This window comes from Euleptes europaea, chromosome 3, assembly GCF_029931775.1.
Source record: "Euleptes europaea isolate rEulEur1 chromosome 3, rEulEur1.hap1, whole genome shotgun sequence".
In the NCBI taxonomy this organism is placed as follows: Eukaryota; Metazoa; Chordata; class Lepidosauria; order Squamata; family Sphaerodactylidae; genus Euleptes; species Euleptes europaea.
The window spans coordinates 3,079,514-3,095,576 of NC_079314.1; the positions used below are offsets into that span (position 1 = coordinate 3,079,514).

A 16,063-nucleotide genomic window follows, 5' to 3' on the forward strand; every position below is an offset into this window, starting at 1 on the left:
CAGGAAAGTGGGCAATTTCTTTAGAAATTGGAATGATTTCATCATTAATGTGGTCCCAAGATAGTTTTATTTCTAAAGTACAACTTGCCCATGACAATTATATCAAGGTAGTGCAGATGTAGGAACTTTGTGTTTGAGGCTGGATCTACTACTACTGCTGCTGCTGCTAATAATAATAATTTTATGTATGCCCTGCCATCTCCTGGTGGACCAGGCTTAGGGCGGCTAACAAGATGTAAGCACAAAGTTAAAGCCATCTAAAACAATCTGACAACATAACTAACCAATAAACCCTATACTGATAGCACCCAGACTGAACAGGGTTGCACTTACCTGTAACTGCTGTTCATCGAGTGTCTTCATGCAGGTACACATGGGACGGCGCAGGCCGGCTGCGGAGGAATTTTTTCAAGCTTCCGGAAGCTTCAGAGCGCTTCGAGCGCTCCCCCCTCCCCTCCGTCTCATGCCAAGAGCAGCCGTTTCCCGCCCGATGGTCATGTGAAGGAGGGGGGGAAGCGCTCCTTCCCTCAGTTCAGCACCCCCACTCCTTTACGTGACCATCGGGCGGGAAACGGCTGCTCTTGGCGTGAGACGGAGGGGAGGCGGGAGCGCTCGAAGCGCTCTGAAGCTTCCGGAAGCTTGAAAAAATTCCTCCGCAGCCGGCCTGCACCTGCGCAGTCACATGCAGGACTGCACAGAAGACATGGCAACAAACTCCACCTTAGGGAGGATGTTATAAAAAAGTGGCTGTGCACTAGTGCCTGCCATTGATAATATTCAACCTATGCGGGAGAGAAGGGATGGAGACAGACATGGGGGTAGGGGAACACAATTGGGGAAAAAGTGTTTGGAGAAAGGCTAAGAGGGAAAGGAAAGAAAAGGAAGGGGTAGGGAGGTCAGGCTCTAGATGTAGCCACTGCTGCCCTCAACCATAAGCATACCACAGTATAATGATAGCCCATAAAAATATCCCAGTTGTGGGGAAAGAGGGATGTGGAATGGTATGGTATAGCGTGATCTTGGAAGCTAAGCTGGGTCGGTATTTGGAAGGGAGCCCTCCAAGGAAGACAACAGCAAACCATCTCTGCTTAATCACTTGCCTTGAAAATCCCTCCAGGGGTTGCTATATGCCAGGGGGAAGCCATATGCTGGAGAGGGGTGGGGCCCAACACAAAACATGGGGCGGGAGTGCAAAGGGGCAGGGATGCGGCGACAGCGAGAGCCCAGGGCACAGCATGGGCTGTTGAGCGCCAACAGGCATCTTCCCAAGCTGAAGGGAATTAGGATGGGACCAGCAGCAAGGGAGCGGATAAAATGGGCAGGTGCCCAGATGGCTGGAGAGGAAGAAGGCAGGAAAGGCCCTGTGGAGGGTCTGGCTCCCTTCTGAGGCCAAAGGGGCAGGGGGCTGGGCAAGCAAAGGGGGCGCACCACAACGCATGATGTCGAATCGACCACTAGAGGGAGCTAAATTAACCCCTCCCCCAAAGAAACAGGAAGTTAGATGCAAGGAACATGAGAATGCGGAGAAGTCCATTGTTCATTCTGTGCTTCTTTTTAGAAATAAGTCAAGTAATAAATATTACCATCTAAAAGGGGGGAGTGAATAAGACCATGAAATTTAGAATTGCTTAACTGCATCCTTATAGAGACGGGTGTGCCCTGCGTACCTGTGTGTGCCCTGCATTCACTATTTCTGTGATCCCTGCAGTGGCCAGACAGTTTACTATAAGATATAGTGATGCGACCAACATAAGTTCACATGTGTGAACTTTTCTTTCTACACACTGGACTTACCTGAACATAATGGCTAAAACATCCAGGGGTTCTGCTGGTGAGTCCCACAGAATTCAAGGCCTGGCGCGCAAACGTCTTTGCTGATATCTTCCAGAACCTCTTGACATGAGTGCTCAAGTTGGATTCAACAAACAGGGGCATGACGCTCTGCAGAGGGAGAGTGTGTTAGGGCCAGGATGGGGCTGGAGGGAAGCATACCCAAATCTAAGCCTGCAGGCACTTGATTACAGGAGTTCAGCAGGCAAATATTCCTGCTCTGTTGGCCAGTCCAGACTCATCCAAGATAACAGGGTGTGCAATCCATAACGTTAATAGAGGTACCTCAGAAAACTGGGTACCCGAGGTTGGGTGAGAGGAAAATTTATGTAGGTCTATGTAAAAATGAGTACCCAGCTTGCTGGGGGTAAAGGGAAGATGACTGGGGAAGGCACTGGCAAACCACCCCGCAAACAAAGTCTGCCTAGTAACTGTCAAGATGTGACGTCGCCCCATGGGTCAGGAATGACCCGGTGCTTGCTCAGGGGACCTTTACCTTTATGTAAAAATATTGCAAGTATAATTAGAAGCGCTATATAAAATTTAAAATTCTTTAAAAGCATTAAAATAGCACAATGGCAAATCTTGAGGTTGATATCTGTAACCATAAACCAAACGCGTTTCGGCCTCTAGGGCCTTCATCAGTGGTTAGTTAAAACCTTTTCTTAAGTCTGCACACATACAGAAATACAATGATGTAAACAAATGCAAATACAAACAGTTTAAAACCCAATCAGGCAAGTGAATATGTTGTAAAGTTTATTCTCAATTATTCAAACAACTGGTATATTGGGTTCTTGTTGGAATACTGGTTAGTATAAGTCTCTCGTATATTTTGTGTGCAGGTATCAACCTGGTGAAGCAGTACCTCAGAAAACAACATCTTTGTTCTTTGCTTGTTTCTACCAGGTACATTTCCACTAAGAATAGGATTTTTAAGTGCCCACTGATGACGGGCAATCAACTTCACAATGAGTTAAAAAACAGAGTTAAAATAATAGAAAACAGTTAAAATACATTCGAATCAAGGCCTCTGAAGATGACCATAATGATTGAGCAGTTTCATAATGTATTAGGTGGTCCTTCAGGTATGTTGGTCCCAAACCATATAGGGCTTTGAAGGTCAAGACCAGCACCTTGAATTCTGCATGTAAACAAATTGGGAAGCCAGTGTAGGTGGGCCAAGACTGGAGTGATATGGTCCCTACGACCTACTTTAGTCAAGATCCTGGCTGCTGCGGTCTGTATCAATTGAAGTTTCCAAATACTTTTCAAGGGCAGCCCCACATAGAGCTCATTGCAGTAATATAATCTAGATGTAACCAGGGCATGATCCACAGTGGCCAGATCTTTTCTGTCCAAGAAAGGCCACAGCTGGCTAACCAGTCAAAGGTGGTAAAAGGTACTCTTGGCAAACATTTTCCACCTGCTTATCCAGCAGTAGGCCTGGGTCCAAGAGCATAAGCACCTAAGAACATAAGAAAAGCCCTGCTGGATCAGACCAAGGCCCATCAAGTCCATCAGTCTGTTTACACACTGGCCAACCAGGTGCCTCTAGGAAGCCCACAAACAAGATGACTGCAGCAGCATCCTGCCTGTGTTCCACAGCACCTAATATAATGGGCATGCTCCTCTGATCCTGGAGAGAATAGGTATGCATCATGACTAGCATTCATTTTGACTAGTAGCCATGGATAGTCCTATCCTCCATGAACATGTCCACTCCCCTCTTAAAGCCTTCCGAGTTGGCAGCCATCACCGCATCCTGGGGCAGGAAGTTCCACAATTTAACTATGCCTTGTGTGAAGAAATACTTCCTTTTATCTGTTTTGAATCTTTCACTCTCCAGCTTCAGCAGATTATATCAGCATTCTGATATTATAAGAGGAAGAAAAGCTTCTGCCTGTCAACTCTCCCTGTACCATGCATAATTGTATAGACCTCTATCATGTCTCCCCTTAACCGCCTTCTTTCTAAGCTAAATAGCCCTAAGCATTTTAACCGCTCCTCACAGGGCAGTTGCTCTAGCCCCCTCATAGGGCAGTTACTCTAGCACTCCCAGACTAAGGACCTGTTCCTTCAAGGGGAGTGCAACCCCAACCAGAACAGGTGTCATACTCCGGCAGGAGTGTAGCGTGCAGGCAGGAACCAGGCCAGAGGCTTGGCCTCTGGTTTCAACAACAGCAATGGGAGTGCTGTGCCGACCAGAGCCTGACACAGGCTTTTCTGGGACCGGGCTAGACTAAGGTAATTAGCAGACAAAGCACTTACCAGCTCTATCTCCTTGTTTCTCAGATCAGACTGCAGTTTGCACGCCGGGGTGAACTGAGATAGCTTCAGTTGCTTGGAGCGCCTGGTTGCAGTCTTAGTCAGTGGCCTTCAACATGCGTTGAACCCATGAGAGCTCTGGCAAACTGCCTGGCCTTTTATCAGCCAATCAGTTCCAGCTTATTCCACTCCATCCTGATTAGGCTTAATTGTCTCCTTTCTCTCTCTCAAGGCCCACCTGGCATTTTGCCTTCTTTCTCTTAATTGAAGCCGGGCCCTGATTCTCTGCTTCTCAGCCGGCTTGGGAGAACTTGCAGGCGAGGAGTCCTGCTGCCCTGGCTGCTGTTGCTTCTGCTGCTCTGTTTGCTGCCAGAAAGAGCATCCCTCATCTCCTGTCATGGGTCCTGGTGGCTCTAATGCCTGCTCCTGCTGTTCCCGTGTGGTCCTTGGAGGACCGTGCCCAGGTTCCCACTCCTCTTCCTCGGAGGAGGAGGACAGCTCGGGCTGGCCTACGGCAACAGGTGACTCCTTAAATCCCAGGTCAGGCCTTCCTCCCACCAGTCTTGTCAGGATTAAGCTTCAGTTTTTCAGCCCGCATCCACATCAGGCCACCAAGCCGTCCACCTCCTCCTGAACGTCTGAAGGCCAGATCCCAACAGGCCTCTGACCACCCAGAACAGCTCTGCTGGCCTATTCTGTGCAGATGCAATGATGGCAGAAAACTGCCATGAACAGGATTCCAAGATGCCCAGCCTCACCATGACAAAGTTCCCGCTGGTGGCAAAGGGGCACCTGACAACCCTAGCCATGAAGTATGCTTTAAAATGCTGATTCTATGACCTTAGACAGTTCATGAGAGGGAGGGCATCTTGGCCATCTTCTGGGCATGGAGTAGGGGTCACTGGGTGTGTGTGGGGGAGGTAGTTGTGAAATTCCTCCATTGTGCAGGGAGGTTGGACTAGATGACCCTGGTGATCCCTTCCAACTCTATGATTCTATGATTTTATGAAATGAGCCTTTGCCTGTGTCCTACCGGATTTGGCCTGAGTCTTCCTCCACTGACACTCTTCCTCATCTTTTCACTGCCCACAGCACTTCAGTAAGTCAAAGGGCTACCTGAGCTCTAACACCGGAGAGAAGGTGCCTGGGAGCAATCGTGTTGACTGCCCGGGTCATTTCCTCCTTCCAGAGGCCAACCAGGGCATCAACAGGAGCACCAACCATATCAACACGAAATATCCGAGAACCTTCAGAAAGCCATTTGGATACATATGGCTCTGGCTGTATCATCTCAATAGATCCCCCACCCCTGCAGAGTCTTGGTATCACTGTAAGTCTAAACCCAAGCAGGTAATGATCTGACCATGATAAAGGAACCATGGTCAGTTTCTCCATCCTCAGGTCACATTCCTCCTGCCCAGAACAAAACACCAGATCACAAGTGTGACCTGCACAATGTATAAGACCAATTATTTCCTGAGGCAGGCCCATGGTTGTCATGGAGGCCATGAAATCCTGAGCCGGTCCTGACAAGACAGCCTCAGCATGAATGTTGAAGTCTCCCAGAACAACCAGCCGAGGGGTCCTTAACACCACCCCTGAGACCACCTCCACAAGCTCAGGCAAGGATAGTGTTAGGGTTGCCAGCTCCAGGTTGGGAAATACCTGGAGATTTTGGGGGTGGAGCCTGAGAAGGGCGGGATTTGGGGACAGGAGAGACTTAAATGCCATAGAGTCCAATTGCCAAAGCAGCCATTTTCTCTAGGTGAACTATCGCCTGGAGATCAGTTGTAATAGCAGGAGATCTCCAGCTACTACCTAGAGGTTGGCAACTCTAGAGAGTGTTAGGCAGCGGGATGAAAGGCACACTAACAGAATCCAAATCCTGACTCTATATCCCAATATTAGGTACACAGCCTCAAAACTGGTAGTTTCCTGGATGGAGCACCATGCTAGGGGGATAGAATCCTTATAGACCACCACCACAACACCTCCCTACCTGCCAGACCTATGCTGATGTATGCTTTTCCTTCTTTGTAACCAGTGACTGCTTATACAGCTAAAGCTACAAATTGGTGTCAAGTGGTCAATCCACACCCAAGATACCAAGATACAAAAAATAGGCAGGCAGATGCCTGCTGAGCTCTGAACATCTCTAACAAGGAAGATTTCCAAGGTATCCCTACTTCCAGAGTAACTTCCAGGAGCAACATGATTCTCATTTTGCAGGAGAAGGTCTGGTTGTAGGTCATCACACAGAGATACCTTTATTCAGGTTGCAGCACAGAATAATTTTAGAAGAGTGGGGGGAAGAAGGGACCAAAGAAACTCCTCACTGCCGTCTAGTAACTTGAGGCCCAGATAAACTGAGCAAAATTCCACATTCCTCAGAGTAGAAACTGATACCCGTGGGGCCCATTTTATTGTATAAATGATACTGCCTTGTATTCCTTGGGACAGGGAAATAACACACAGTACCTGCACAATGATGCCTTTGGATCTATATTCAATGCCTAAAGCTTGTGAGAAGAAATCATCAAATACCTGTCATGGAAACAAGAAAAAGGAGTTCAGGGAGCTTTATAGGCCTGACAACGATCAGGATGGGGATGCTGGCTTCTACAGCTAGGCCTCTGGGAGATTATGGCCTTTTATGCATGGCTGTTTCCCTTGCAGTCACTCCTAAGAACATAAGAACATAAGAAAGGCCCTGCTGGATCAAACCAAGGCCCATCAAGTCCAGCAGCCTGTTCACACACTGGCCAACCAGGTGCCTCTAGGAAGCCACAAACAAGACGACTGCAGCAGCACCATCCCGCCTGTGTTACACAGCACCCAAAATAATAGGCATGCTCCTTTGATACTAGAGAGAATAGGTATGCAGCATGACCAGTATCCATTCTAACTAACAACCATGAATACCCCTCTCCTCCATGAATATGTCCACTCCCCTCTTAAAGCCCTCCAAGCTGGCAGCCATCACCACATCCTGGGGCAGGGAGTTCCACAATTTAACTATGTGTTGTGTGAAAAAATACTTCCTTTTATCTGTTTTGAATCTCTAATCAGAGGAGTGAATCTCTCACTCCTCTGATGACTTCAGGTCTTTGTTTGGATTATGCATGCCATTTGTGAGGTCGCCTTGCTCTCCCTCTGTGTTTCCCCGCGTTTTGCCCATGTTTTTAGATTTGAGATAAAACAGGTCCCTCAAAACACAGGGAAATCAGGGGGAGAGCAAGGCGACCTCTGTGAGGTAGGTGAGGCTGATAGAGCTCTAAGAGAACTATGACTAGCCCAAGGTCACCCAGCTGGCTTCATGTGGAGGAGAGCAGGACTGCTTCTCCTACTAGGTGTAACACGCAGCCTGCCCTTAGCAAAAATAATGTTTATTGTAAGTGTTGTTTACATTACTGTGTCTTTTTGAAATTCAAAAAGATCTTCTTGTTTTACTTAGATGTAGTAGGGTTTCCTTACTTTCGTTGAGCTGTACATCACTAAAAGAGGTAATGGACTGCGGGCAGTTTCAGATGATAAATTTATGATGATTCCTTTCTTCCTGTAGAGACAGCCGTCAGAATGAGTTAGGACTGTGTTGAAGTGACATCTCCCTAGGGTTGCCAGCTCCGGGATGAGAAATACCTTGTGATTTTGTGGAGGGCAGGGTTTGGGTAGGGAAGGGACTTCAATGGGGTATAATGCCATAGAGTCCAATTGCCAAGGTGGACATTTTCTCTGTCGCCTGGAGATCAGTTGTAATAGCGAGAGATCTCCAGCCAGCACCTGGAGGTTGGCAACCCTACATCTCCCCCATAGCTCACAGGCTTCCTTCACATAACCATCCCAACTGGACAGGGCCTTCAGAACTCCCTTCTCTGGTTTATTTTCAGCATTTATTCAGGAGAATGACAATTGATGTCTAAAAATGAGGCCTTTCTGAGTATATGCAAAACTTCAGCACTAAATTTGTTTACTAAGAAGATTTCACTTCTCCCTCCATTAACACCAGAAGGAGAAATTTTAGACCTAAGTGAAGAGGACTGCCTGCCTTTATTGGCTGTTTTCTTTCCTTCCATTTTATTTATTTATTTGTTTATTTATTTCCTTCATTTATGCCCCACCATTCTCCCCAATGGTGACCCGAAGTGGTTTACATTGTTCTCATCTCCTCTATTTTATTCACAACAACCCTGTGAGGTAGATGCATTCTTAAGCCTTGACTCTATGTTAAGGGTAAATTGGAGAAGATGGCTGGAGAACTCCCTATGGGTTGGCTAGAGAACTAAAACTAATAGATCTTTACCTTCTCCAGCTGATGGCAAGCAGTCATAGGAGATTATTTTTGTTAGGGGAGGATGAAGGAGGCTCCTTAGTAGGGTCCAGGGACTCCAACACCTGGATAAATTCCATGATTCTGGGCATGCAGGGGTTTATGTTATCATAAAGACAAGATTTGCTGTTCACTAAAGAATGCCCAAACTAAGTTTCTCCAAAATATGTAGAAGACACATGTCCAGGGATCAGGCTGGGCTGGTAAAATATCACAGCTACCAAAAGCATTTGTGGACCTATGGGACAAATAAAGAATATGGAGTAGGAAGGCAGGCCACCCACGTAGAACCTGGGTGCTGGTTTTCCATACTTTGCCGGGGGGGGCGGGCGGCGGTGCTGATCTCTGAAAGTCACCTTGGAAATACTAAATCAAACACACACTCCCCCCCCCCAATTTACAAATATGTATTTTCACAGCACAGGAGCTACAGGGTAATCCTGATGCTCTACCTGGTCAGCATTTGAGGAAGGACGATCTGCGTCATCTATGAAAGCAAGAGCACATGAAATAGCCTAAGTGACAGGATATGAGACCCTGAAACCTTCCCACTCTACAATTCTGTTGCCACTGCCTCTACATGTAGGGTTGCCAGGTCACCGCTTGCCATCGGTGGGAGCTTCAGTGTGTGTTGGGGCATTTGCGAGTGCATAGTGCGCACACACAATAATATCCCTTCCAGGGTAAACCTGGAAGCAATGGGGACGTTCTAGTGCATCCCTAAAAAAAACCCTCTATGGTTTCCATAGAGTTTTTGAAGGAATGTGCTAGAGTGTCCCTGTTAAACCCAGAAGTGATGGGGATGCTCTAGTATATGGTTTCCGTAGAGTTTTTGAGGGACATACTAGTCAGAGCATCCCTATCGCTTTCAGGCTTTCCTTGGAAGGGACATTATTATGCCATGCCATGCCCCGTGTGTGTGGGGATTGTCAGCTGAGGGACGGGGGGCAGGCTTGTTCATTGGCGGGCAATTGCCTGCCATTAACAGGCACCTGGCAACCCTAACTATATGCCAATCCTGATCCACTTTATACCAGATCTAAAACATGCTGAACACAGGGAGAAGCATATTCTGATAACACAGACGATGTTCCTCACTATTTCTGAAGTGACCTGGAAGTGCATGCTGAGGCCACAAAGTTACTGCATGTTGATTCTCTTCCTTCCACAAAGGTCTGGGGGGAAATGGCTGGTTGCCTGCCCTCGTCCACATCCCACAGGTCTGACATCCTGAACAAGAGGTGGACAGTTCTGACAACCTGCAGGGATAGGGAACTCTATTTCACTCACCTTCGTGATGGAAAGCGTGTTGCAATTCACCATGTCATCTATATACTATAGAGAGGGAAAGAAAGCATGGCATGATGAGCTGAGTTGCTGGGTTATTGTGAGTGCGTGCATGCTAAGACAGAAGGAGCCTGGTACCATTTTCCTTAAAAGGGCTGGAAATCTCTCTGTAGCTTCTGGAATGTCTCAGACAACTTCAGCTACTGTGCCTTTCCCTATGGAACACGAGAAAAACCCCTTCCGGATCCTGCTTCAGTCTTGTAAAATATGTATGGGGTTTAAAAATATATATAAGTTGGATGGTATGTTTTTTTTTGGGGGGGACACAAGAACATATATCATTAGGGTTGAAACTAAACTTACCTTGTCAAGGTTATCATCATCCAGAAAATACCCTGGACGGTTTTTTGTCTGACCAACATTGTTCACTGCAAAAAGGCAAACCAAAGGTTAGATCACTGCATTGACACAGAAGGCTCAAAAGGAAAATAATGGGAATGCTTAAGACCAGATCTCTTGGCAACTGAAGCACAGTTCTCATTTGATCATCTCACAAAGTAGTGGTGGAGAGAAAAATATTTGACCAGAAGCCCTATATTGTGGTTTATCAGGCTTATAACCGAATCAATGTTTTTTTATTATTATTATTTATATATTTATAAGCCACCTTTCTTCCTTATGGAGATCTAGGACGCTTATACTATAAATAAAATACATGAAACAGATTACATAAAAATACATAAATTCAAAATTTTAAATCACAATTTAGGACTGCATTAATCAAACGCAGCCCTAATAAAACCGTCTTCAGCTGCTTCCTAGTGATGGAAAGTGAGGGGGCCAGGTAAACCTCCCTGGGGAGCTTGTTCCATAATCATGGGGCTGCCACCGAAAAGGCCCTCTTTCATCTACCCACCAAATGAGCTTCTTTAATTGATGGGAGAGTCAGGAGTGCCTCTTCCTGTGATATTAATTCCTTGGCAGAAACATACGTTGGTCCCATACCATGTAGGGCTTTAAAGGCCAAACCAACAGGTTAGAACTCCCAGTTCAGGCAGCAGGTTGTGATTATTATTATTGTGTTGGTGGGACATCTAGCAGCCCTTTGCAAATGCTACTTTTCTATGTGACAAAATGACCCCAAAAAAGGCCACGCGCCCTCCCCGCCCTTTCTCCAGCGCAGGCGCGCCCTCCTCTACCCAGGTCTACCTGGCCTCCAGACAGGGGCTTTGATTTTTTTCCCCTCCACCTCTGTGGAGGCCAGGTGTACCCAGCCAATGGCCAGACCATGCCTCCGGGGGATCTCTGCAGAGATCAGCGAAAGAGGCGGGGGAGTGTCTCGAGGGGGGGCTCCCCGCTCTGGCCCTGGCAGTGGGGAGGGCTCCTTGGGAGGAAGGAGGGTGTCGCGCGCGCTGGGCCCTGGCTGGCTGGCTGGCGGGGCTGCAGATGGCTGTGGGGAGGGGCTGGGGCTTCAAAACACAGCAAACAGGCTTGCGGCGCTCGGTTGTTGCCCCTCCACCTTCTGTCTTCGACTTGAGACTGCAAGAAGCTCTGCGGAGGGGCTGTGGCTCAGCGGTAGAGCCTCTCCTTGGCACGCAGAAGGTCCCCGGTTCAATCCCCAGGGGCATCTCCAGTTCAAGGGACCAGACAAGGAGGTGATGGGAAAGACTTCCACCTGAGACCCTGGAGAGCCGCTGCCGGTCTGAGTAGACAAGACTGACTTGGATGGACCCAGGGTCTGATTCAGTAGAAGGCAGCTTCCCCCCTCAAACCCAGTTAATGGGGCTGTTTTGCTCCCCCCCCCCCAACATCCGGGATGCTTCTGGGGCTTTGCCCAGACCTGTCAGCCGGGTCACCTTTTGCACTGGTTAACTTTTCCCCCGTTAACTGTGCCCTTTCCAGTCAGCCTTTTGGGGGAGGGGATTGTGCCTGCCCTTCAGGATACGGCCTTCCTGCTTGGAGCCAGCGTGGTGTAGTGGTTAAGAGCGGCGGTTTGGAGCGGTGGACTCTGATCTGGAGAACCGGGTTTGGTTCCCCACTCCTCCACATGGGGCCAGCTGGGTGGCCTTGGCCTGGTCACAGCTCTCTTAGAGTTCTGCCGGCCCCGCCTGCCTCGCGGGGTGTCTGTTGTGGGGAGGGGAAGGGAAGGTGATTGTAGGGCTGTTGCTCATTGGTAGATCTTCTGCTTGGCATGCAGAAAGTCCCAGGTTCAATCCCCGGCATCTCTACTTAAAGGGACTAGGCAAGTAGGTGATGTGAAAGACCTCTGCCTGAGACCCTGGAGAGCCGATGCCAGTCTGAGTAGACTATACTGATTTTGATGGACCCAGGGTCTGATTCCGTATAAGGGAGCTTCATGTGGCGGGGGGGGGGGAACCCATCTATGTCCGGAGGCCAGGTCTACCCATTGGCTGGCATGGCAGTAGACCTGGCATCCCGACAGGGACTTTTCCTCCCCCCCCCCCCATCCCCTGGAGGCCAAGTCTACCCATTGGTTTCTATGGGGGCCGATAGAAACCAATGGGTAGACCTGGCCTCCGAGGGGGCAGGGAGTCCCCATCGGGAGGCCAAGTCTACTGCCATGCAAGCCAATGAGTAGACCTGGCCTCCAGTTTTCTCAGGCTGTGGCTGGAAACCTGGTCTTGTTTGCCCAGCCATCTCCCCCCCTCACGCCCTTTTCAGGCACAGCAAGGCATCTTGGGGCTCACACGCCCTCCCTGCCATTTCCCCCATAGCTTCCCATGGGCCTGGCATGCCCAATTTGTATTTCCAGTACCTGGCATTACATTTTATTGTATGTATGTATGTATGTATGTATGTATGTATGTATGTATGTATTACGCATCTTCGGCCCGACCAAGAGACATTTATGTTATATCCAGCCCTCCTCACAAATGAGTTCGACACCCCTGGTCTAGACATTAGGAAGAATTTTTTAACAGAGCGGTTTCTCAGTAGAACAGGCTTCCTTGGGAGGTGGTAAGCTCTCCTTCCCTGGAGGTTTTTAAGCAGAGGCTAAATGGCTATCTGTCAGCAATGCGGACAATATGACCTTAGGCAGATCTTGAGAGGGAGGGCATCTTGGCCATCTTCTGGGCATGGAGTAGGGGTCACTGGGGGTGTGGGGGGGTTGTGAATTTCCTGCATTGTGCAGGAGGTTAGACTAGATGACCCTGGTGGTACCTTCCAACTCTATGAGTCTATGATTCTAGGTATAAGGGGAAACAGAAATTCTTACTGTTTTACTAGTAAAGGTTTATTGTGACAGGATGTTTTTGTGAACTAGAGCCCACTTTGTCAGATGTAAGAAGTATATCCTGTACTGGCAGACACGTGGCTTCTTCTGCACGCTCATTTTTGTGGCTTGTGTTTCCCTGTTGCTTCAGGGTTTATTTCTGCATGTGTCTTGCTCCCTCTAGTGGTTACATTGTTGTATGTCCGGCGTGTGTGTATTAAGTGCCATCAAGTCTCTTCCAACTCATGGTAACCCTATGAATTAATGTCCTCCAAAGCATCCAATCGTTCAGCCTTGCTTAGGTCTTACAAACTGAGGGCCATGGCTTCCTTTCTCAAGTCCATCCATCTCATGTTGGGTCATCCTTTTTTTCCTGCTGCCTTAAACTTTTCCTGGCATTATTGTCTTTTCCAGTCAGCCCTGTCTTCTCATAATATGACTGCAGTACGATAGCCTCAGTTTAGTCATTTTAGCTGCTAGGGAGAGTTCAGGCTTGATCTCATCTAAACCCACTGATTTGTCTTTGGCAGTCTATGGTATCTGTAAAACTCTCCTCCAACATCACTTTTTAAATAAATCAACTTTCTTCCTGTCAACTTTCTTCATTGTCCTACTTTCACACCCATACATAGTAATGTGGAATACTACAGCAGGAATTAACCTGATCTTGGTTGCCAGCAACAAATCCTAACAGGTTGCGCGTTTTAAAACCAACCATAGCTTTTCATGATCCACACAGTCAAAAGCTTTGCTGTAATCTAGGAAACAGAAGGCAATTTTCTTCTGAAATTCTCTCACATGCTCTAGTAAACAATATAAATTTGCAATATGTTCTCTGGTGCCTCTTCCTTTTCTGAATCCAGCTTGAACATCTGGCATTTCTCGTTCCATATATGGTACCAGCCTTTGTTGAAGGATACCAGACATACACCAATGCATTATCAAATCTACAGGGAGCAAAACATGTATTGAAAAGGAAAAACAACAACACAGCAATTGGGACACACAAGTGACAAGAATGAAAGTGTAGAAGAGCTCATTATGTGTGCATAGATATAAAATTATAGAATTGGACACATCACTATAGATAGCAATGTTGAAACTCACAGGCTGTGCAAATGGTGTAGATGAGGAGGGCATTTTTGGCAGGCGCAGCTTGTCCAGAAAGAGGAAGGAAAGCTGTTCCTGTTTCTTTAACACAATTGCGATGGCTTCTATAAATATGAGAAGGCTGTCCCTGATTGCTATGCTTGCAATATTTAATAGCAGTTTGCATATTGAATGATCAGTTCTTCCACCTACCAAAGGGGTTGCAGCAGCACTTGATGCCACAGCAATAGCTATAATCTTTTTATATAGCTATAATCCTGAACTGAAGAGCTATAATCCTGAACTGTAGGGGAAATTGCCCTGACCTAGATGGCCCAGGAAATGCTAGGAAAAGTTGGAGGCAGCAGTTGGAAGACCCACCAAGAGATGGATTGACTCTATAAAGGAAGCCACGGCCCTCAGTTTGCAAGATCTGAGCGAGGCTGTTAAGGATAGGATGTTTTGGAGGACATTGATTCATAGAATCACCATGAGTCGGAAGCGACTTGACAGCACTTAACACACACACACACACACACACACAAATGGCCTGATCGCATCAGGTCTCAGAAGCTATGCACAGTCAGCCCTGGTTAGTACTTGAATAAGAGACTGCCAAGGAAGTCCAGAGTCGTTATGCAGAGGCAGAACATGGCAGACCACCTCTAAATGTCTCTTGCCTTGAAAACCCTACTCGGTTGCCATATGTTGTCTGTGACTTGACAGCACTTTACACACCTGCAAAATTAGATTTATACCCAGTCTTTCTCACCAATGGGGACCCAAAGCAGGTTTCATTATTACCCTGTCCTCCATTTTATCCTCACTATAACCCTGTGAGGTAGGTCTGGCTGAGAAAGTGTCACTCACCAACCTTCCATGGCAGACTGCGGATCTGAGCATTAGATCAGGTTGCTAAAATGCCAGGTTGCTAAAAAGCTGTCTATAAATATGTTGCTTATCGTGAAGATAACCTGGTCCAGAATGTTCCGTTTCCCTTCATTTTTGGCCCTGGAATTCCCACAATCATTCTGAAGCTGGTGGTCAATTTTGAATATCCTATCTTTATTTTCTGATGAGTTACGCCTACCACAAATGGACAGGTGGACATGCAGGCTGATTCTTTTATTCATGGGAACAGCAATCCAAATTGTTTTATGACATTTGGTTTGGATATTTGGTCTTATGTGGGAGGCCCAGGTAGATTCTTTGTCCAGGATCCCATGTTGTCTCTTGGTAGCTCTAAGGGAAAAGCCCCATCTGGCCCTGCCCACTTTCTGAAAACATTTGGTGGGCACCAGAAAAGATGTTGTAGGGGGCCATAGCACCCAAGGGTACCATATTGGGGTAGAGAATAATTTATTAGCATGATTTGGGCTCAACATGCCCTTTTGGGGCACCAGACAAGGAAGCTTGCCACATGATGGTTACTGCAAATAACACAAAGAGAGGCAGTGTTAAAACTTACCCAGAATGCCAATCTCCAGACCCTGCAAATTGGCTCGAATGGTCTCATAGAGTTCTGAGCCCTGTGTGAAATCGGCTTGGATCACCTTGGTGCTTTGGCTGTGCTGCTCCTCTAGGAAACAAAGAAAGAGAGGATTTCAAAATTATTTTATGGAGCCGACTAGGGTGAGAAGGGTGCACATCCAGAAACTGATCTGTGCTCCAGCCAAGCCATTGACACAAATCATAGTCCTAAAACACAGACTTTGGTTCACTCTAAAGAATTTTATGACTTTTGAAAATCCTTTTGTTTCAAACAATAGAGGGGCCTGGTCTTTCCAAACAGTATGATGAACCAAGTAATTCCCCATAGAGCTCCAAAAGCTCAAACCACTTCTGCAATACAAGTGCCCTGGAAGTGGAAGGCTAAAGGATTTATAGTGCCAGGGAAGCCCCAGCATGCTTCTCCAGAAGGATTCTTACCTGCCAAAGCATGTTCCCAAGGATGAAAGGCCAGCTTAACTGATTCATCTTCATTCTCCTTGCACAACTAGTGATCTTTCTGAGTGAATTTCAACACC

The 16,063-nt window shown here is 47.3% G+C and overlaps 1 protein-coding gene across 1 annotated transcript in view; it reads right to left on the reverse strand.

The window, feature by feature from the left end:
- Window positions 1–532: 532 nt before the first annotated feature.
- LOC130474192 (very-long-chain 3-oxoacyl-CoA reductase-like) overlaps window positions 533–16,063 on the reverse strand; it is a 103,842-nt gene continuing 88,311 nt past the window's right edge. Inside the window, exons 4-9 of the mRNA XM_056845726.1 lie at window positions 15,505–15,615; window positions 10,076–10,140; window positions 9,716–9,760; window positions 6,577–6,642; window positions 1,795–1,941; window positions 533–670 (exon numbers count right to left, since the gene is read on the reverse strand). Of these exons, the coding sequence (XP_056701704.1) occupies window positions 533–670; window positions 1,795–1,941; window positions 6,577–6,642; window positions 9,716–9,760; window positions 10,076–10,140; window positions 15,505–15,615 (572 nt within the window). The remainder of the gene's footprint in view (window positions 671–1,794; window positions 1,942–6,576; window positions 6,643–9,715; window positions 9,761–10,075; window positions 10,141–15,504; window positions 15,616–16,063) is intronic.